The 21,005-nt window shown below is 42.7% G+C and overlaps 1 protein-coding gene across 1 annotated transcript; it reads right to left on the bottom strand.

Annotated features, from left to right (window-relative positions):
• Positions 1 to 965: 965 nt before the first annotated feature.
• LOC119174574 (vezatin) lies at positions 966 to 20,840 on the bottom strand. The gene is made up of 13 exons (XM_075895413.1): positions 20,690 to 20,840; positions 20,331 to 20,474; positions 19,376 to 19,450; positions 17,462 to 17,592; positions 16,275 to 16,547; positions 15,444 to 15,601; positions 15,038 to 15,180; positions 13,268 to 13,352; positions 12,180 to 12,399; positions 8,553 to 8,713; positions 4,986 to 5,095; positions 3,356 to 3,418; positions 966 to 2,403 (listed from the first exon to the last, which is right to left on the bottom strand). The coding sequence occupies exons 1-13, from the start codon at positions 20,720 to 20,722 to the stop codon at positions 1,864 to 1,866; spliced, it is 2,136 nt and encodes a 711-aa protein (XP_075751528.1). The 5' UTR covers positions 20,723 to 20,840; the 3' UTR covers positions 966 to 1,863.
• Between the last annotated feature and the right edge of the window lie 165 nt (positions 20,841 to 21,005).

The following is a 21,005-nucleotide window of genomic DNA, read 5'->3' as shown; positions in this document are numbered from 1 at the left end:
TCCGTTTGTATGTACTTCTATGAGACAGCGTTGTCTATTATACTCTTCGGGAGATACTGCCTTCTTTTGTTTGTCATCTCTTTTCTCGGTTACGCGTGACACATGACAAGGTTAGACGAAGAGGAGCTTCACCCCTAAAATATGGCTCAGGATGTATGAATCGGGGTGCACTAGGGGTTGCCAGAATCAGCTGCCAAAAGTTGGATTCACTGCAGTTCAGCTATGATATGCTCATCGTAACTAGGACTCGAAAGTTGTGAATAGTGGAAGCACTGTTTTCTCAAATTCTTCTTCATGTACCTTATCTTCAAAGAAACTGGCAGCGATGGTCGTAGGGAGAAGTTTCTCTTGGAGAGGCGCAAACCAGTGTTGCATTGCAGCGTGGGGAGGGGTAGAGCACTGGTGTAGCTTTGGTGAGGGCAAGGCTTTAGGGGGACAAGTGCCCCTTTTGTACCCCCCCGGCCGACGCCCATGCCGACAGCTGTTATTCAGTTTATCACTTGACTGAAATAAGTCTGCATACAACATCGAAATACGAATGCACATAATGAACACTTCCATGCAACTAGAAAAAATTCAAAAACATGCCTAAATGTTGTTCAATGCCGCCTTCTGCACAACTTCCCAAATGCCTGCCCATTTGTGTCAAAATGTAAGGATGCATTCTCATGGCTCTTGGATACTTCATATAGTATTTGGTAAACACATTACACTTTATCTCTATTCACTGTAATGGCAGACTGCAAAAACTGCTAGCAGCCTGCACAGCCAAGTGATGGTAGAAATACAATCCAGTGGAAAGTGTTTCCGGTTTGTAGGTGTAAACTCTTCTATGCATTGCCCTTGCATCAACCTGGCACAGAGACTTGCGGTAGGTGAGTACTAATTTGCAAAAGTAATGCTAAGCACAGAGTGCGAAAGCAGTTTGTCTCCAAGTTCATGAACAATAGACGAAAATGCTGTAATTGTTTAGACGTGCACAAGTAAAATTTGTATTTTAGCACAGAGATTTTTTTTTTTTTAGACTTGCAAGGCACAACTAGGGAAAGCATGAAGACACATGCGTTTTAACTACAATGTTCTTCCATAGGAAGTGAGACCAAGCGTAACAAGTGCTGCCCAAGTAAGATGTCAGCGGGTAAAATACTTAAATTAACAGTGCATATTTAGCAATATGAAGGCACTATGAGACATGAGGGTGCGGAGGAGCATCCGCAGAATGTGATGGTCATCAAGAACTCGTGTGCTATAAATATAAAGCTCAAGGTCGCGCTAGTGATTTTTTGTACACACACATACCCATGCTTGTACATTCACGCACATATAGTATTTGAATTTTAGGAGCATAGCTAAGACGTTAAAGCAAAATCCCATCTGCAGGCAACATTACTTCAACGATGTGATTTCTTTATTTATGCACACTACTATGGACACAGCATTACGCAACGCAGTTTCTTCTTAAAGCTAAACACCATTCTATACGCAGTGCCCATAAAATACCATGTTTTCTCTTGCATAACCAGCACGAAGTATACGGGATATTTGGAGCTAAAGTGTGTGTGTGTGTGACTTACACACGAATTATGGTGTGCAAGTTGGCTCCACAGCACTCCTCAATTGTCATGCAAAAAAGGGAGCCTTATGGCAATACGCATTTTCTTTTAACTTTTTTTTCTCCAGTTTGTAGCTGGAGGTGCAAGCTGTATGCAGAGGCAGCCCATACACAAGAAAATACAGTAATTTTACAAGATCAAAAAGTCAATGACCAACAAAACCGGATCACTTCCTCAGTGATTTATGAATGTACAAGCAGAGTTGATAAGTTGCACAGAAAAAGCAAGTTTTACATGAATGAATGTAAAATCACTTGTCACCTTCTTCACCTTCGTCCGAAGAAGAACTGTCACTCGTGCCGTCCTCAAACGTACTGACTTCCATACGCATAACCTGCTGTGACCTTAGTGCCGCCATGAGGGCTATGTTGCGCGGATTGGGCATGCACTTCCCCTCATAAGGCGGAAGCGTGAACCTGGCGGTGATCTCGGCAGCAACTTCCGAACCTTCGCACTTCGCCGACTCTTCGGCATTGCCGAGCCGAAGCTCCATTGTCTCGGAGCGTTCGTCGCCCATGGCGGTATTGTGCAGAGGTGTTGTACTCCTCGCTGCCACGCCTCCTTCGAACGAGGGGGAGCAGTCACCTACGTGATTGTCACTGTCGGCGGGAACATCAACCTCGGGCACGACGAACCCTAGCTTGTCAAAGTGTCCTCCCTCCACTCCACAGCGAGCTAACGCGTTTTTCTCTCGCTCACGGTGTTCTCTGGCCTTGAGGACAAGCACGCTCTTCAGCTCCTTGAACACGACAGCAGAAGCCTCCTTCTTCTGCTCCTTCTGTGTAGGTAACTGCAAGCAGAAGTCAATTAATTAATTCCCTTAAAAGTAACTAACAAGCCCCTAAAGGCATTGTGTAAGGGGGATAATGTAATGAAATGGTAAAACATGTGAAATAATGTGAAAACAAAAAGAAATTGTATAGACATACAGAAACGAGGAGAAGAAAAAAAATTAGCATAGCTTGCACTGAAGTCTCAATGCTAAAGAGACAGCAAAGCTGATGGGCGCCTACAATAACTCGTTTTCGACCATCATGGCTGCATTGGTCGGTTGGCTTAGCATTATCGCTGCATCTCCCACTAAGCAGCAAGCCTTGCTTCATGAAACAGCTTCTTCTTTCGCAGTACAAACTATCCTCGCTCAGGCAATGGTAACTACTAAGCCAAGCTATGCTAAGGCTTCCAATAAAAATGCCGAATGAATGCTTGTCATTCTTCACTGCGCGACATGGCCTATGAGCGGAAACCTGAGGGTATTGCAAAGAACCCATACTATCCTTAAGGAACTCCAGAGGGGTATCATTGCACAATCAGTGTTGCTGTGTGGCTGCAATGTGGGCCGGCTATTACATCCGAATTGCTGAGCACCATACAACAGTGCAGTAAATGCGAGCCTCGCCTTAAAATCTGAACATCTACCCTACCCAACCGATTCATCAAGTGTCATTATACTACGAGTGCTTCCTAAACGACCACCGCACTGTTTTGACAGCTCCTGCATTCTGGTGACATCAAGTCGCGCCTGGGGTTTCTGATTTATACATCAATAACCACTTACAACAGAGTTATGTTCATTGTTGGGATATCTCCCTAATGCTCCATTATATTAAAGGTAATCTTTGAGGTTGTGTGGTGTCGTCAGGTGTGAATGTGAAAACGTAAAATCAGTTACATCCCTCTTTTACGTCGCTGAACAACTGTGATAGCAGATACTCTCCTGATAGTTGCACGAACTGCCTTACTTCAAGGTCATCTCCATTGACATCACCAGGATCACCCTTTTCTGGCAGCATAGCTTCAAAGACCTGCAACAAAGCAGAAAAAAGAGTGTAATTATTGTAAGCAAGAAAGATAAAAAAGCAAAGGCATAAAGAATCTGCAGAAGCTGTGATCAGGCAGTATTACATAATGGAACATAGCAATAAGATTCTGGCAATGATACTGTTCCATAACGATCCGAGTGCCATCGGCCACAGAAGCAGAGCTAGGTCATATTAAAAGCTGATTTTCTCGAGCAATCACATTGCCTCGAGAGCTAGAGTGAAGGCGCTTTAAGTCAATCGACATCCAACAACGATGAGCATGACGACAAGCCAAATCACAGATACGTAAGTGATGAAAGCTTTGCAACTGGGAGCCCGCATTGGTGGACTAGCGGAGTGAATACGAAGCAAAGATGGATGGCATAGAAACCATTGAGAGTAGCTTAACAGGACACACAGGAAAAAACAGATGAGCACAGGTGCACTGCTCGTCTGTTCTTTTCTATGCGTCCTGTTTAGTTGCATTACTCATGATGGTTTCTATGTCAAAACACTAAGTCGCCCAACTTTTTAAGGTAAACAACTTGCAAAGAAACCTTATCTAACTGCTATGAGCTGTTTAGCAAAAACTTCAAGAGCAGCAGTGGAAAGGTTTTCTGTAATGTGTGGCTGCAACTAATTTAAGCAACAGTACTGTCCAGTCTGAATTACAGCTTTCTAGAGCAGTCGAGCACATATCTGTGGACACTGAAGATGTCCTCAGATGCTACCTTACATTACGTGACAGCTTCTCTTCATGCTCGCCTAGTATGCTGTACTGCCTAATATGTTTGATATCATTATGGTGCCAGTCTGTCCATATTTTCGCAAAAGCAGTATCTGAGGTTGCCAACTGGCTGCCATTGACGAGTGTGTTTCAGACTGTACATGTTAATGGTGCGGTAACGTTTTTAGAGAAGTGATCAGTGAACTACTGTGTACTGTGTAACATGAAACTTATCATTAATTACAATTCTGTGCTTATATTCTATGCAATGCAACTTTTGTAACCTTTTATTAGCATCACTATTTCAGCAAGTTGAGGATGTTGTGGAAGTTCTGCTGCTTCTATTTCAGTATAGTGATACAAATATTTAGCTACAATTTTTACTTACATTGTTGTTGGATTTCTCTTCACATTTCTGAAGGAACAAACGAGAAGGTGAAATGTTGGGAAAACCTACCGACAGTAAAGTTTTAAACGAAGCAAAGTACCAAAGTTACAGTAAAGTGTCAACATTAAACAGCTAGATTAGTGCCAAAGTGAAGGAAAAGGCACTCATTCTATTAGTCTAGCAATGAATGCTGACAAGGTTAGGGAAGTTGAAGGCACAATATGGGCAATTCAGGAAATATATAGCAAGCAGAGATCTCCGCTTTCAAGGCCTGCTGTCAATTTTAGTTGTTTCCTGCACACCGTGGACACAACAATGAAATGCAACTTTGATTACCATTACGAGTGGTTTTTGATGCACATCTAAGCAAATTTAGACAGGTGGAGTGGGCTTCCCCTCAATTGTGCAGTGAAGCATCATAGCCAGTCAGTCATGGCCGCAGATGTGACTCTCACCTCGTCTTCAATCACGGGAACGTCATTTTCGTTTATGACTACGACCGAGCCGGTACTTGCGACAGGTTGTGGCAGCTCCAGGGCTGGGCTCTCGGCAGAAAGTTTGTGAGCTGCAGACATATTAAAAAGCAATGAGCATTAAATTATATAAATTCACTTGCAGAGCATTGTGTGTAAGAAATATAATTTGGAGGAGGGATAGTTCGTTCACTCTAAAATTAAATTTCACCACGGCAGCCATGAACGACAAAGGGGTAAGTGGAGCGACAAAATTAAGAAATTTTCAAGCGTAAAATCGAATCTTCTTGTCTTGGGTGGGCTAGGAATAATTGGAAGAGTCCTCCGTCCTGCTGTACATAACGTAGACTGACAATGATGACTTTACCCTCGTATGAACGTGTAGTACATAACGAAAATCTCATTGCACAGCTATGTTCACATTCGGGTCACCATTTTGTTTTTAAACCAATTACTCCTTACTGGTCAAACTGGTCTAACAGTTTCGGGCCACCCGCATAATGTCAGGACAATGAGTATGCAAAGGTTATAGTAAGGCACATCAAAAGAAACTTGTAAATGTGCAGATGGACAACAAGTGCACCAGTTCCAAAATGAGACAGGGAATGGCAGTGAATTACGTTAGCAAAGAAAGAGAAGGCTCTATGGCTCTTATGCAGTCAGATAAAATGTAATCATAAACAAATAAGATCACTCTCACCACCAGCTACAAGTGCCAAGCGCTAGAATCGGAACAAGCGAGGGGCAGCCGGCCTTTTATTCAGACTTGAGTGTTCTTCAGCATTCCCAAAAAGGGGAATCGGTTTAGCTCAGCTTGTTAAGATAGGCGAACACTAGTCGCGGAACACCTTTCTGCGTGCTGCTCACCGCTCGCTCGAGGTCTGTTTTCTCTCTTTCTCTTGCGGAGTGTAAGCGATTTTCTGCCACCGACTGAATCGACCCCTAAGCTGTTTTTGTCACTGCCGCCGACTGCAGTGCAAGCAAACCACCAATGAGCACTTGCTTTTCTACCTCTTTCTCCTCACATGGGTGTCTTCTCATTTGCATCACTTCTCTTCCTTTGTTGGCGAAAAGTCGTGAACTGGCAGTGAGCTTTGACATGTCCGTTCTGGTCTCGGTGCTCTCACGGCAATGTGGACAGCGTGCCGCTGCTTGCCGAGCGGAGATGTCACCGCGCAGGATGCCGCTGTGGCATGCTTTCCGCAGGTGCGTATGTATTATTAAATGGGACTGAAAGCAATTTTCGAAGCCGAGTTCACTCCTACATATAAATCTCCTGTATACAGAGAGAGCTCTGAGCAAGTGTGAAGCTGGGTAAATGCTGATAAGGTATTTTATTTTGATATTAAGATCAATTTTCTCATGGCACATCCACTGGCATTGACAGTAGTGTGACGTCAGGCTACAGTGTCAATTCTGGTGGCTTAATGCACCAGTGTGGCTACTTGTGATGACGCCAGGCACCAAGACATATAATCAAACCACATTATAATGAAGTTGCATTTTACACGAAAATAGGTTCGTTATAACCAAAAATTCGTTATAAAGGTATATTCTTAACACTATATTGCAAGACTGTTTTCCGTTTACTTCGTTATAACGAGTATTTCATTATATCAGGGTTCATTATATCCAGGTTCGAGTGTACAAGATAGGTGTTTGTTAGGGCATCAACATTAAACCGGCTTTGCGGCAAAACCGGTTATCCGGTTATTCGATTTCAAAAACCAAATAACCGGATCGACTAAATATTCATTTGGTTATTTGGTTAACAATATTGTGATATTCAGATAATCGAATAACCATATTTTCATTTTGTACTGCTAAAATAAATATTAGTTTTTTTTAATTCTCGTGTTTGTAGGAAACATTGCAATTATTTGTTCAAGCCAATATGTGCTTTTATTGACCTTCTCACATTGTTCATTTGTTTTAATGTGGGGACATTACATGAGTCACTACTGATAATGCCTCTTGAAATGTAGCTAGTGATTCGCCATTCACAAACATTCCGTTAGTTATGAATATCTGAAGGGTGCGAAAGTGCATGCACAGTTGAGAAACAGGAAGTCTCAGCATAGGCCATAAGTGACTACGTCAGTAATGAATTAACGAGCTGCACATGTTGTTTCGGTGCACATCCAATATCACTTAAACTTAAACTTCGAATGAGTGCTTAGCAAGACCAAATATTCGTTGCCAAATATTTTCGAATAACCGGGTGTACGTTTACTTAAACAGGATAAGCAGAATTCCAATTTCTTTAAATCTGGATAACCGGATAATCTGCTTTCAAGGCCGGATGGCCGCTTGACGAACACTTGCCAGCCCTAGTGTTTGTGTGTCACCAACAAAGTCACACTGTGAAGCAGCTGTAGAAACATCGCAATATTCAGTGTGATCACATGCCCAGAAACTCATACTTTGTCAGGAAACAGGTGGAACAGAAACTTCGCTTTTAGCAGCATGTTGTAACATTTTATAACGTTTTCTAAACTTTTGAGTACTTGGTTGTTCATGCGATGCAAGATACGGGGAGAAAACTGAAAATTTTCATCAGTGCACCACAACAATGTCTTGTTAAAGGCGAGTTTACACTAGAGTGACATGACACTGACACAAGCCCACCGAAGACACGAGGCAGATGCAAAACAACGACCAACGAGTCCCCTGTCGACGAAGTCCCCCAGACCCCATAATCACACTAGGCCGTCGCCAACGATGACGCTTCAAAAGACAGAATTTCATCGTAGTGTACCATGATGAGTAGTGTACCATGATGAGAGACCGAAAACACCAGCAAAACACATTGGCAGACCTGTCATTGGCGTGTCTTCGGAGATCGGCGGCTGAGCGAAAATCAGCTCCATGTCTTTGGTTCAGGCCTCCAAGCAAAGAGGGCAATCTTGGGGAAGTTAACAATGCCCTCTCGGAGGCTTACAAGGGGGGGGGGGGGGTGCAGGGCGTCTGAATAGGCAGCTCGAGCACCCAAGAGAATCTCTTCTTCGCTTTCCTATTGTGTGCACCACCCTCGTCCCTTGTTACCATGGTTTATGGCACGGAGGGGGGGGGGGGGGCAGACTGCGTCGTGTACACTGGAGAGGGACAATGGCAGAGCGGGGAGCATGGCTGAAACTGAGGTGCAGGTGTGCAAGTTTAGTGGGTGTCGCTGTGCGTGCCTCCATGTGACTACAGAATTGGCCAACGAAAAACTGTGAGCACGACAAGGTGCGGGCGGGGTCTTCAAGAGACCACCCGCAGACTGTTTGTGTCTTTGCAGTGTACATAGGCCGACAACAAGAGAACAAAACACTTCCAAAGACAGCCCGCAGACCATAATCAGTGTCATGTCTCTCTAGTGTAAATGCGCCTTTAGTGTATTAATGTGATGGGGCATTTTTGAGACTGTTGTTGCATCTCGTTAGAAAGAAACACAGCGGGCATGGCCCAAGCATTGTGACCATTCGCAAGGAGCATTGTTGGCAGATGCGAAACAAAAAATGGAATGGCTTTACTTCATAACCATTGATGACTCGTGTCACAGCCCACCTGATTTTTTGTCCAATAGCATGGAGAACTCTTCAATGCAGCTGCAGCTTGATGCAAGCTCTGCTTTGACTTCGGAAAGTAGGCAGCTGAGATTGGCTTCTAGCGGCTCAATCTGAGAATCCTCCCCAATGGATTCTGTGATGCTTTCCAGTGCCTGGGAACTGCGATATGTAATTAGAATTGAACTAAAAAAATGGGAATTTTATTGGGGAGCTATTGCTTTGTTAGACACAGCCTAATGAATACAACAGACAAAAACTTTTCAACTAGCGATAGTTATTAATAATAATAATAATAATTGTTAGAGTTTAACATCCCAAAACAACAATACGATTATGAGAGATGCCGTAGTGGAGGGCTTCGAGCATTTCAACCACCTGGGGTTCTTTAGTGTGCACCTAAATCTAAGCACACAGGGACGTCTCGTCTATCTAGCATTTCACCTATATCGAGAATGCAGCTGCCGCGGCAGGGACTCAATCCCGCGACCTGCCGCTCAGCAGCCGAATGAGTACCTTAGCTACTAAACCACTATAGCAGGTTAACTAGATATAGTTGCCACTCAGTTTACATTTCACTGAATAAGACGATCGTTTTTGCACGAAGCTCCAACAGACAATTATGCCAAGGAAAGCATAGGGGACATTGTTTTCGAAAGGGTGCTGAAACACATTTTTAAAAACCATCAAATGGCTTCATTAAAGGATTTTATTGCCAAACGAATCGTCTATCGCTCAAATCTTTAGAATCCCTCAAGTATGAGGGGAGTTACAGAGCTTAGTTGCGTACTGTTACTGCTTTTTCTATTCTCTCGTCTCAACGAGCAGGCTGGAAGTTGGAATGACATGGGAGAAAGAACTTATTTCACGCATATGTTATGACCTCGAGCACCTTTTCTTTTCATTGAACACGCAGCTAACCTTCTGAGAGACCGCGAGTGCGTGTGCGGGCATGTGGCTGCCTCTAGTGGCAGTCGCGATAACTACCTAGCTCATGATGCTCAAATCTGCCGTTGGCTCTGAATTTGAGTATATATCACGGTTATTTAAGTATATGGAATCATTTGTAGATAGAAGATAGAACGATTTACAGCTCACTTTGAAAATTAATTGTCAATTACAAGCCACCTGCTCTGCTATTTTGCTTGCTTGTTTTCAGGTGCTTCAACTAATCATCTGCAGCATTTTCTGACCATAATCCATAAGTATTGCAAGGCACCTTTAAGTGCAGTGTAGTAATTATGACGTAATTTAAAAAAATTAGAAAACACCCTTTCCACCAGTAGCGTTAAAACTGACAACTTCAAATGCTGTGGGCTCGAACTCATTTAAGGAAAGCATGGGTTTTGTGCACTTACACTACTTTAAATCAATGCCTTTTTACTACACTACAATTAGAGACAACAATTACGTCCCCTATGTTTTCCTTAGCCTGATCGTTTTGTAGAGTAATTTAGTTAGGTAATAAAAAATAATCGTAGTATAATCTCCAGCTAATTACCCAGTTTACCCAGATTTTCACAGCGAGGACAGAGGTGGTCAAAGAATAAGGCTGCAGCTGTGTGTGAAGTGTGGCTAATAAGCACTATGATTTTTAAAGGGGTACTGACACAAAATTTCACGGCCGAGATAGCCTGCTGGATGGATTCCTGTGAACATGTGTATATCATCTGCAAAATGTCAGTAGCAAATATAGCTTGTAAGATATCTTCAATTAATTTTGAAGTTTGCTGTTACGTTTGGCCCGGCAGTTCGCCTTAGCAGATGCCATTGTGCGTGAGCCGGTCTGCGAGAAGGCTTTCTCCCCGATATTAGCGCCCAGACGAAAGCAAAACGCATGACGCTGTCCTGCAGGTCGACCTGGCAGTTTGCTGTGGTTAGGTTACGTGGAACTCGACAGAAGCTTTGCGAACGTCCATTTGTTGAATCGGGTTCGAACAGCGTGAGACCGCGCCACTGTGGCAGTTCTCATGGAGTCTGCATCTTGACTCGGCTATTGTCGCCTAGTACGCGAGGTCGCCACAAAAGCGCTGACAGTTCGGAAGCGTGGGAAGGCGTCGCTGTGGCCATCCTCAGGAAATGAGCACCTGGACAGATGTGTTCGAGAAAGTTCTGGAACACAGCAGAACGCAGCCCTGGACCACTGTTGACGTTCGTGTCAGCAGCCATGTCCCTGGAGGAGCACAACTTTTCCCCTCCACCGGGCCCTACCTCCTCGCCCTGCGATGTCTTGAAGGCATGGGCTGGGTGTGTCTTTGTGTGGTGCGCTCATGATAACTATTGGACATTCTCACCCACGTTTTTCTCCTCATGAGAGACCCAATTTCTGCACCCTTTCCGGTGGGTGGACCACTGAGACTTCGACACCTGATTTGTGGCAAGAGTGGTCACCGCCTTCTTCCGACCTCCGTGTAAAGAGACGACGGGCTATAAAAGCCAAAGACTTTTTGTAAATAATCGCGAAATCTAAGCTGAATCTCTGCTGAATATTTGTACAGTTCCATCATTCTCATCATGTAAATAAACCTTCGTTCTGTCCCTCTAAGTACGCGTCTCCTCACTGGCGAGCATCGGCTATGTGGACGATGGCGGGGAGCCAGCTACAGTGAAGAAACCCGCCATATGCCATCGATCTTTTTATCTCTTACAGCACCCTCAAAGGGGACCCTTGGCAACACTCTACCTCCCTCACATGAGCACACTGCAGCAAGTTATGACGTCGTTATAGCCGCCATTTTTCTTTGGTAGCATTTGCTCCAGCAGACTATTACTTGGCAGCTGCTCGCTAGTCCGTGCCCATGGGGCACGAGTTGAAAGCTTTGTGTTTGATGATATTGTTGTCCCGTTTCCTCTTCGAAAAACTTCTTGATGCGAATCGCGTGGAACTGCATGACAGTTCTGTGTGCTCATATGGTGAAGCATTGCACCTGCTAGGTGGTGATAGTTGCAACCGGTGACTTGTCATTTTTCAAACCGAAACTGACACTGGTAGACAATAACAAGCCTGTAATTAATTATCAATCATGCGCTGTCAAAATAGACTTGTCAAAATAGGCACCCACAAGCTTATGGCAGCAAAAAAAAAACAAAACGCGAGGCCAAAATTTTTGTGTCAGTACCCCTTTAGCAATGAGCGCTGATGTTCAGTGAAAAACGTAACAAGACTGTAGAAAGACCTCTAACAGGTCGCTACAAAATTGTGCAAAATATACATAGCGATTAAAAATATTACAAGGGCAAGTAGCAAAAACAATGAAGATTGTAACACCACTCCAGTGAGGCTAACAACATGAAAATTAAGCCATGTAAAGGAAGGACTAGCTTTGCACGCACTTTTCTGTGTATACAGTGGCCACACAGAAATCTGTCAAAAGTACAGTTTACCGATCTAAGTGCTATACATTGTTGTTCAACATTGTTTGGACAGGAAGTATTGGAGCAACAATTTATAGTATTTACAAAGTGGTTCTGTTCTGACTCTCTAAATGCTGTTAACATGTTCAACTATGTAGTTTACTATTGGTTAGTATTGTACCATACTTGCCCTGCAGTTGTCGAGGTGAAGGATGAGGTTTTTTATTCGTATGCCGATTCATTATGGATGACAAAAAATTTTTTTAAATATTACCGTTTCAGGGCTGCCATCAAATGGAGCCCCAAACTGTGAGTGGCCATGTGGAGCTCGTGGGGTGCTGCACGCAGCGACCGCAGTGGCCTGCTCTCTAGTTCCTCTGTCACCTGACTGCTCTTGTAGAACTGGTAGGCATTGCAAAAGTTTCTCAGCTGCGCTTGAATGCTAGCTCTGAGGTCGGCAACAATTGTCTTCAGGGAGAGTGCGTCGAAGAGACCTGCAAATGCAGCAGTGATCAAATCACACGTAACTATTGACTAATTTAATAGATTGTGTAGAGAGAGGTTCAGTGGACTTTGTCCAGTTTTCTTGCCTACATGTGGTGAGGGGAATGAGGGAGTAAAATAAAGAGAGAGAAAGAAGACACGTGTGTCGGTGACTATACTAGGGGAGCTATTCTCGAACAGTCCACTTAGTGGGCTGTTCGTTTTGGCCACTGTCGACTGGCTGAAGCTTGATGAGCAGTGTGCCCCAGTTTTCAGTTCTTTTTCCTCAACATAATTTTGACGTCTCAGGGCTTTCACAACTCTCGACACCAATGAGAGGACTAGAGCGCACTTCACCACCGTGGATTCAACCTTCTGAATGCTGTTTTTCTCCACGCGAATCTCTAAGGCCGTGCCCTAACTCTGATTCTGTGATCACATTAGCCCTAAAGTTAGGTTTAATGCATCCTCCCATTTAAAGCACCTGCAGAGGTCAGTATGCATTCACTGCACCATCCACAGGCACCTTGGACAGGCTCATATGCAAGAACAGACATGTCAACTTTGTCTTGCGGTATTCTGAGACTGCACAGTTCATCCACTTTCGTTTTTTTGACGCTGAGTGTGCTGTGCCGGTGCGGTGGATCAAGAAAGCAGTGACGAGACAGCTTGCTGCTTTTTCAAGTAACTGAGTACGATCTGTCACAATGCCCATGAAATGAACCGTAATAGTCGACCTTTCTGGATCTTGCATAAATGCTGTAACATACAAATAACTCTAAATAATAATTTAATCTTTCGACAAATGCTTCAAATACATGATCGCTTGCAATGTCAAGGGTCCAAGCTCCAACCAAAAATGATCGAAGTAGCACTCACAGCTTTTCTTAATTCCAGGAATCAAAGACAGTGACAGCCTCCGGAGAAACTCCGAGTGCTGAATGTGCATGAGATATAGCATGGCCTGTATAAATAGACAATATAGCCACATTATAATCTGCATTTTTTCAGTACTTTCTATATAGTTTTATACATATATAATTCTGATCCGGTGATGCATACGCAGATTATTAAAGATGGTTTTACTTTTAGACGGGCTTTGAAACACTTTCTCAGCATGATCATAAAATGCTGCCGATCGGATGTCGAGGCTCCCGAGAACACACAATCCGAGCATTACAACGTCGCATGCGGGCTGGAATTTACAATCCATTCTCAAAGTCAGCTACCAATCGCTCCCTCTTTTTTCTGCAAATGATGCCATATGCACTCAAACCTGCTTATAACAAAGTTGCATCTCACATGATAATAAGTTTGTTATATCCGAAAATTCTTTATCGTGGTTTATTCCTAACACTATGTATATTGCAAAATTATTTTTCAATTACTGTGTTATAACCGATATTTTATTATATCCAGGTTCGTTATATTGAGGTATGAGTGTACCTAAATTACTGCGCCATATGCCCAAAGTCCACAGCTGCTGACTGATTTGAGCACTGTGAGCTGCACAGCTACGGTGGTTACCGTAAAACGCCGCCACGTCTTTGCACATATGCTTGCAATCACATTGAAAGTAACCCATGTGTTGGAAGAAAAAAACAGAAGAAAAGGAAGTGCTACAGGTCATGACATGCACTGACGAAGCTGTAGATCTTGCCCCCTTGCCATTCTCCTCGCAGCATAGCTTTCAGCTTGCTCGCTAGTACGAAAGGAGAGAAAGCACTACAGGTGTGTGATGAATTCCTGAAACTGTGCTTGTGCTTGACGAATCCGAAAATTTTTTGCGGCAGACAATCAGTGAGGCATTAAGTTTTTTTTTTTTTTTTATGAAGTCATTCGACGATTACTTAGAAAAGTGACGTAGGATCCCTTTAAGCAAAGCAGGAAAGTAGCAGCAAACTTGGAACTGGACAAATTAACAAGATATATGAATTTAAAAATGGGCTGGTGAAGAAACAAAGCAATCACCAGTCTTGTAGAGCGAAGCGCGAGCACTGTGCACAAGCTTTGGAAGCCGCGCCTGTTCAACTGTTTCTGGCTGTGCCGGCTGTGTGCCTGCTACCAGACGTTAATAAACCCTCTTTAGGACAGAACAGTATGACGACCTTTTCAGCAACATTCTTGCTGCCTACTTTGCTTTCTTCAGGAACCTGACTGTATGAGGTTGCTTTTAGCAGGTGGGTCTCAGGCTATTTTGCAATCGCAGAATTTCAAAGGACATGCGAAAAAATTTTTTCCGAATATAGAATTCATTTCCCATAAAACTTCGGACAAAATGTTTCTAGAACTGCTGAATAAAAACCCAAATTAGTAAGCATCGTAGGAAATTCGGAAGACCCAGTAGGTATGGTAATGACTGTCATGTTAATTTTATTATGATAAAACTTGTACCGATTTTGTTTATGATTAGTTTGTAATGGTTTGTTGCACAAAATTCAGATTTATATGATGCAGGCGCAAGAGCAAATTGGCCAAATTAAATGCCGGTGTTGCATATTTTGCTTCTCCCGCATCATCTGTGTTTTCTATACCAAAATTATGAATTCATCAAAGGACAGTGGTACCCACAGGAAGCTCACAGCTAGCAAACTAAACGAGTCTTTCACACCAAGACTGAAGCAGCAATACTCGAGCAGCACACGTTACCTTGAGAGATGAGAGAGAGAAATTTTCAGTTCCTTCTTCAAGAGCTTTGCCGAGTGGCGCAAAAAGCTCTACGCTGACATCTTCAGGTGCCGTGTATGCCAGGTAGATGGCGCTCACATCGAGTTCACCTTCAAGTGGAACAGTGTACTGACAGCATGGTTAAGGTTTACAAGACTGCATTACAGCTGCAAACACAGGCTGGCAAATAAGCTGAACTCACTGATACTATAAATCGCATTTCTCGCTTATCACTCAATCAGATTGAGACTCACCCATGCTCTGCTCAGCGTAAGCAAGTTAAATTCAGTATGAGAAAAATCATAGAATACATTTTCATTTGTATTCATGAATGGAGTGCGTATGAGCACGCACACGCACAAAAGAAAGGTTTCACCGAAAGGATATGACTCAATGGCTTCCAAGGTGGCGGTCTTCCCAATGAGGAACAGCTCTCGGGTCCACAGGAACACTGACTTCCGTAGCTCGGGGCACTGTCTCTGAGGATCCAAGTTCGGCATGAGCACGTTCATCTCGATTCGGTGAACAGGAACATTGTGAGATGCCCTGAAATACAGCAGGGCAATGTCCTCTAAATCCTGCTAATGACAAAGCTGCCAAAAGCACGTAAACGCAGTTCATGCCACACACTGAACAGTTGAGGTAGTATTTGCCAATGCACACCATCTACACTGCACAGTTCATAAAACAATAGGTGCTGGTCATACTTGACTATATCAGTCTACTGGACAGAACTGGACGATACTGGTCTTGAAATGTCCAGCACAAACATCTTTTGACATACACTAATGTACCACATTACTCGGTTGTATGCTTAAGAAGTCGGGAACATGGAGGTTTATTTATTCGCAAGAGAATATTGAAGAAGAAATGTCTCGGCAAACAGTATTTCAACACGGGTTTTGTCATTGAAGTCCCGACGAAAAGTTACAGTGTTGAACCACTGTTGATTATCTGTATACTGTGTGACACACAACAAAAAGTGACAGGTAATGTGAACTACCACCCCTAGTTCATATGTAATCCTGATTATAGATTTTATGGGTGGTTCAATCTTCTACCCACATTTGCTAGTGGTATAGTATTTTCCAATTGTAGCTCTGAAAAATTTGCTTTTTTAGAGAAATACCAACATGCTTCAGATAAGATCCCAAGTTCACTTCCAATGGGATACATTGGACTACAAAGTTTTGTTGCATATCAGCAAAGAGAGGCTCACAGGGTAAACCCACGGGCCACCACTTCAGCCTCCTGGATAATCTGCAAGCACTTCCTGATCATGACTCGAACTTCTTGCATCGTCCGTAGCAGGCTGTGAATGTTTGCTCGGTACTGACGCAAAAAGCAATACTTGACGAGCATCACTCCGGCAACCAACAGCAGCGCACAGGCCACCATTCCTAAAAGAACACTCTCGGCACTGCTCTGTTGTTCTGAAGACAAACATCTGGCAATGAAGCACACGACGACAGCAGCAACAATGCTGTATGTACTGCAGAGAAAACAAAAAGAAACCACAAATGTAAATTTATGAGAATGCAGTTTTTAATGATTCACTGCAACACTAAATTTTCTTTTACATGGTGAGAAAACATTTGCAGATTGTAGACGATACTGGCCTGAACCTGTGAGCCTAGTATCACTCCACTTGGTGAAACAGGGTGTCCGTAATTTTACGTGAAAGGTTGTCCAACCTCACTCCTGAAGGTTTTTATTCCACATCTACTATGTCCTGGCCATCACGTAATCTCCACCCACTGGTAAATGCTCATCATCACAATTTACTTCCAAGCAGTAGCTCAGGCGTGTACGCACACGAGTTACATTCTCAGAGGTAGATGCCTTTGTGATAGCGGGCCTTTTCTTCTCATAACCTTGAACTTACACCTAAGCAACAAATTGTAGACTTGATACTTTTGCACCAGCTGGCATCAGTAAAAAGTGCCCAGCATACAACTTTTCATCCATCATGTTTGCTGCAGCCTTTTATTTGCAGGTTATATCATGTAAATGATGACAAGCAAGTTTTACCCATGCCATAATATTTATCTCATGCTTGGTGTCATAAGTTTGTCACAGTCATTCAGTATTGCTGAACTCGATAATGCACTTCTGCTGTTTCATAAACAAATCTCGAAATTCAGAAGAATCATTAACGATAAGCTAAGACAAAGAATGAGAAAGATATGCTGTCAAATCAAATTTTACTTTGGCATCTATGTAAGTTAAAACATGCTAGACCTACACTAGTGACAGAGAAAAGAGAGTGCTGATGCCAAAGTGTGAGACTCTGCTAAACACAGCAAACAAAGCAAATCTGCAATCATGTAATTGTTTTCATTGTAAATTAGAATTGTTTGCGCACTTAGTCTGTTACTACTACAAGATCAAGAGAGATGTACTCACAGGAAGCTGCCTTGAAAATTTTTTTTGTTTACACTAACATCTCTAGCTTCAAGGAGGTTTCTCAGAAACCTCTGGTCTTCCTCATCGAGGCATGGGCTTTCCAGGATCGCTTCTAAGAAAGGTTCTCCGTCCTGAAAAATGAACATAAAAGCTTGAAATTTCATTGATTAATAAAACTTTGACTTGAAGAAATCATGAAAGTAACACTTCCCGCAGTGTGTCCGTTACCACTACTTGTGCTGTTGCACAAGCTTACGCATGCAATGGCGCATATTTCCTGTTACTCCTGTGTTTAATGCTCATATGTCACTATGTATAGGTTATGAATATGGGAAACCCTTTAAAGGATCTCTAAACCACCTTCAATAATTATTTAACATTTTAAGTAACCATGTGTGGCGAAATCAGGATGCTGTACCAATCACCAATGCCAAACAAGGCAGAACTAGGAGCCACGAGCTGGCCTTGAGTTCTTAAGGAACAATCTCTTGTCCTCTCTGGGCCTTTCGGTATCCCTAGCATTGGCTATAACATCACCATATGCGCCTGCTCATGTCATCCACAAAAAGGACCTGCTTGTCTGCTCACAGGTGCGTGCGCTCACCGCTCTTCCTCCTCGCACAGCAAGGAGCACTCAGATAGGAGGAAAGACGAACCGGCGAACAGAGCATGGATATGAAATAAAGTGAACAAGGGCTGCTCTTTAAGCACCAAATGCGTGCAACTCCGCTGTCACAAAACTGTTTCGAAAAGTTGTTGTAGCTACATGTTTGTTGGAGACTCATGCACAACTGCAACCCAAACACTGAATTTCGACCTCAGGGTGGTTCAAGGGTGCTTTGAAGCGACACTAAAGGGGAAAACAATGTTTTGTGCATTGGTGAGGCACAATTCTGCTATCACGAAAATTCCGCAATACTACACTTAGTAAGTGTGAAAATGCGCAAAAAAAAAAATGCAGGTGGAGATGCCACTTGGAGATTCACACACCAAACACCATGATGTCATGAATTTTGACGATGTCTACTATGTGCTACGTAATTTCTAGTCAGTTAAAATGAAGTACATTACTATCTGTGGGTACCATAGACATAACATAGCATGTTTCAGAAAAGTTTATCGAGCCAATGTAGCTAAAATGTCAAAAATACATTTTGAAATTGTGATTTGAGAAACTGAGATTTGGGCCTGAAATTTAAAAATGAGACCGTGATTTTCTCACCTAACAATGAACTTATGACGATTAAACTTGCGACATCAGAGTTCTCGAAGCACAGTTTGTCTATCTAAAGCAAGTATTTGTTTCACTTTAGCGTTCCCTTAATGTAACATTGCTTGCAAAGCTATGGTTAATAAAGTTGTGTAAGCATGTTTCTGTGAATACAGGAATTAATATTTATTGGTGGCCATTTATAGAACTCAAAGAATTCTTTGTGCAAACCTGTAGCAATGCTGCACACTTTTTTTTTTTGCTAGTGTGCTGATTAATGTGCACTTAATGTCCCCAATCAAAAAATGATATCTAGGCATTCTGATCTTTACAACAATTAAAATATCAAATAGGCGAGCATATTTCTGTAGGAGTACTAATTATACTGTAGTTTTTACAACTATTTGAGGAGATGACAGCAGAAAATAAATGCAAAGCATGCACAGCTGGGGCTATCACTTTCAGAACTCTTACTTTTGCAAGTTTTGAAACAAGAGCTTGGCTCAAATGACAGCCATTGTCACTGAATTTGATCGACCAATAATCTCTTGTGTTGAGCAAAAAATATTTGTTTTGGAAGAGCAACACAGAACTGTGGTCAATGGACATACAATGAGTGCTTGGTAATACCACTAGAAACCTGATGGTGTGGACACAAGCTGTAACTAAGATTATTAGAATGTTGAAAAGTAGGCAATACTCACAAAGTAGTGAAATGATTGTAGAACTGCAGATTTCGCTTTGCACAGCCCACTTGAAAAAATGTTGAGTACATTTGGCTAGAAATAAGACAACATGGGTTTTGTGTAAGTGACTACAAATCTATCCAGTTGGGAAATATGAAGATGTGCAACCCTTCATCCTTTATGACCAACTAATCCTCAATACATATCCCACCGTATCGAACACCGTCATAAGGTTAGCATCGCCTTGTGCAACTCCCAGTGTTTTATCGATCATTTATACTATGTACATCAGCAGATTGTAACCACCTAAGCGAGCACATAGTAATTATACCATAGTAATAATAATAGCACATAGTAATAATAATAGCACATAGTAATAATAATAGCACATAGTAATAATAATAAGAGCACATAGTAATAGTAAGAGCACATAATAAGAGCACATAGTAATAATAATACCATGCAATGGTAGACAAGTTGTGTACAATATACTTTGTTACTGATTATACATATCATATAATTTGTCGACCATTTAGTCGACTTCACATTATTTGCTGACCATTAGAATAGAAAATTGCCTTAGACAAGGAAGGCATATTAAGAAAAAAAAAGCACACAACACTCCATGCATTGCAAAGGCGTTATGCTTGTTATACTGCACACTCCTGATCGTCTGCGACAGAGACCAATCGGGATCGAATTTCTTGATCGCGATTAGCTTATTTGCACATGAGAAAGGGAGCCAATCGCGGCCGATAAAGATTCGATCCCAATCGCGATCAGAACTGTCCATAAGCCAACCTTATACCATCGCTATGACACCTTGTGGCGAGGATTCTCCACCTAGAGGGCGAACTTCGGAAAGTAAAACTCTGTTCCACTTGCGGTCTACAACGCAAGGCGTTTGTAACTTTGGTTCAAGAGGATATTCTGAAAAGGCCACGGGGGCTAAAGTACGCGATTGCTAGCGTACCAGGAAAGAGAGTATCTTGGAACGAGGCAGATGGCACGTTTTTTTCAGCGTTGGGCGCCGATCATCAGAAGTCGGCACAAACGCAACCTCCGTGTCGGGAAGTTCAAACCCGGCTTCGGTGAGGTGAGCATACAACGGGGAATTCTGAAACACAAATGAAACAATACAGTTATCACTGCCAGCCACACCACCGATCGTGCACCCGCGAAACGCTACAACACTATCAAACATTCAAACTCCGAGAAAAACGCGACTGTAAGCGTGTGGTTTGACAAACGCGCTGTGTTTTGAGTGATCCACAATCGAACCACTGCTGCGATCGTACTGAAACTGCTTCACAGGATCGCGATAGACTTTACCGGTAGTATGACGCCATCGTCGTCGAAATCCATATTCACTTAGCATTCACTGTAGTATACTTTCATGCTCACAATCTCTCTAAATTTGGAAACACTTGCGAAATCGAGACTTCGAACGCGAACTGAAACAGGAGCAGCCACTGATGCCGATGCACCCTTGCTTTCGATCTAGCTGGGTAATTTGGATAGTCGTGTGGGATTGCGAACAGTTTATGTTGGCTGCTTCACAATAAACCGAGTGTGCTTTGCCATTTTTTCTTACTTTTTTTTCACTCAATAGAGGTGCTAATACTCAAGAAAGTTGTCAAATTGTATC

The sequence above is a fragment of the Rhipicephalus microplus genome, chromosome 5 (assembly GCF_043290135.1).
Source record: "Rhipicephalus microplus isolate Deutch F79 chromosome 5, USDA_Rmic, whole genome shotgun sequence".
In the NCBI taxonomy this organism is placed as follows: domain Eukaryota; kingdom Metazoa; phylum Arthropoda; class Arachnida; order Ixodida; family Ixodidae; genus Rhipicephalus; species Rhipicephalus microplus.
This window is presented reverse-complemented; position numbering and strand designations above follow the sequence as displayed.

What these genes read in the sequence shown, in the direction of transcription:
- LOC119174574 (XM_075895413.1), bottom strand. Translation starts at nt 20,722, where the DNA reads ATGGATTTCGACGACGATGGCGTCATACTACCG. An exon ending in TACAATCATTTCACTACTTT is followed by an intron (nt 17,593 to 19,375) that starts GTGAGTATTGCC and finishes TTCATTTTTCAG; the next exon opens with GACGGAGAACCTTTCTTAGA. An exon ending in TCCTGGAATTAAGAAAAGCT is followed by an intron (nt 12,400 to 13,267) that starts GTGAGTGCTACT and finishes CTGCATTTGCAG; the next exon opens with GTCTCTTCGACGCACTCTCC.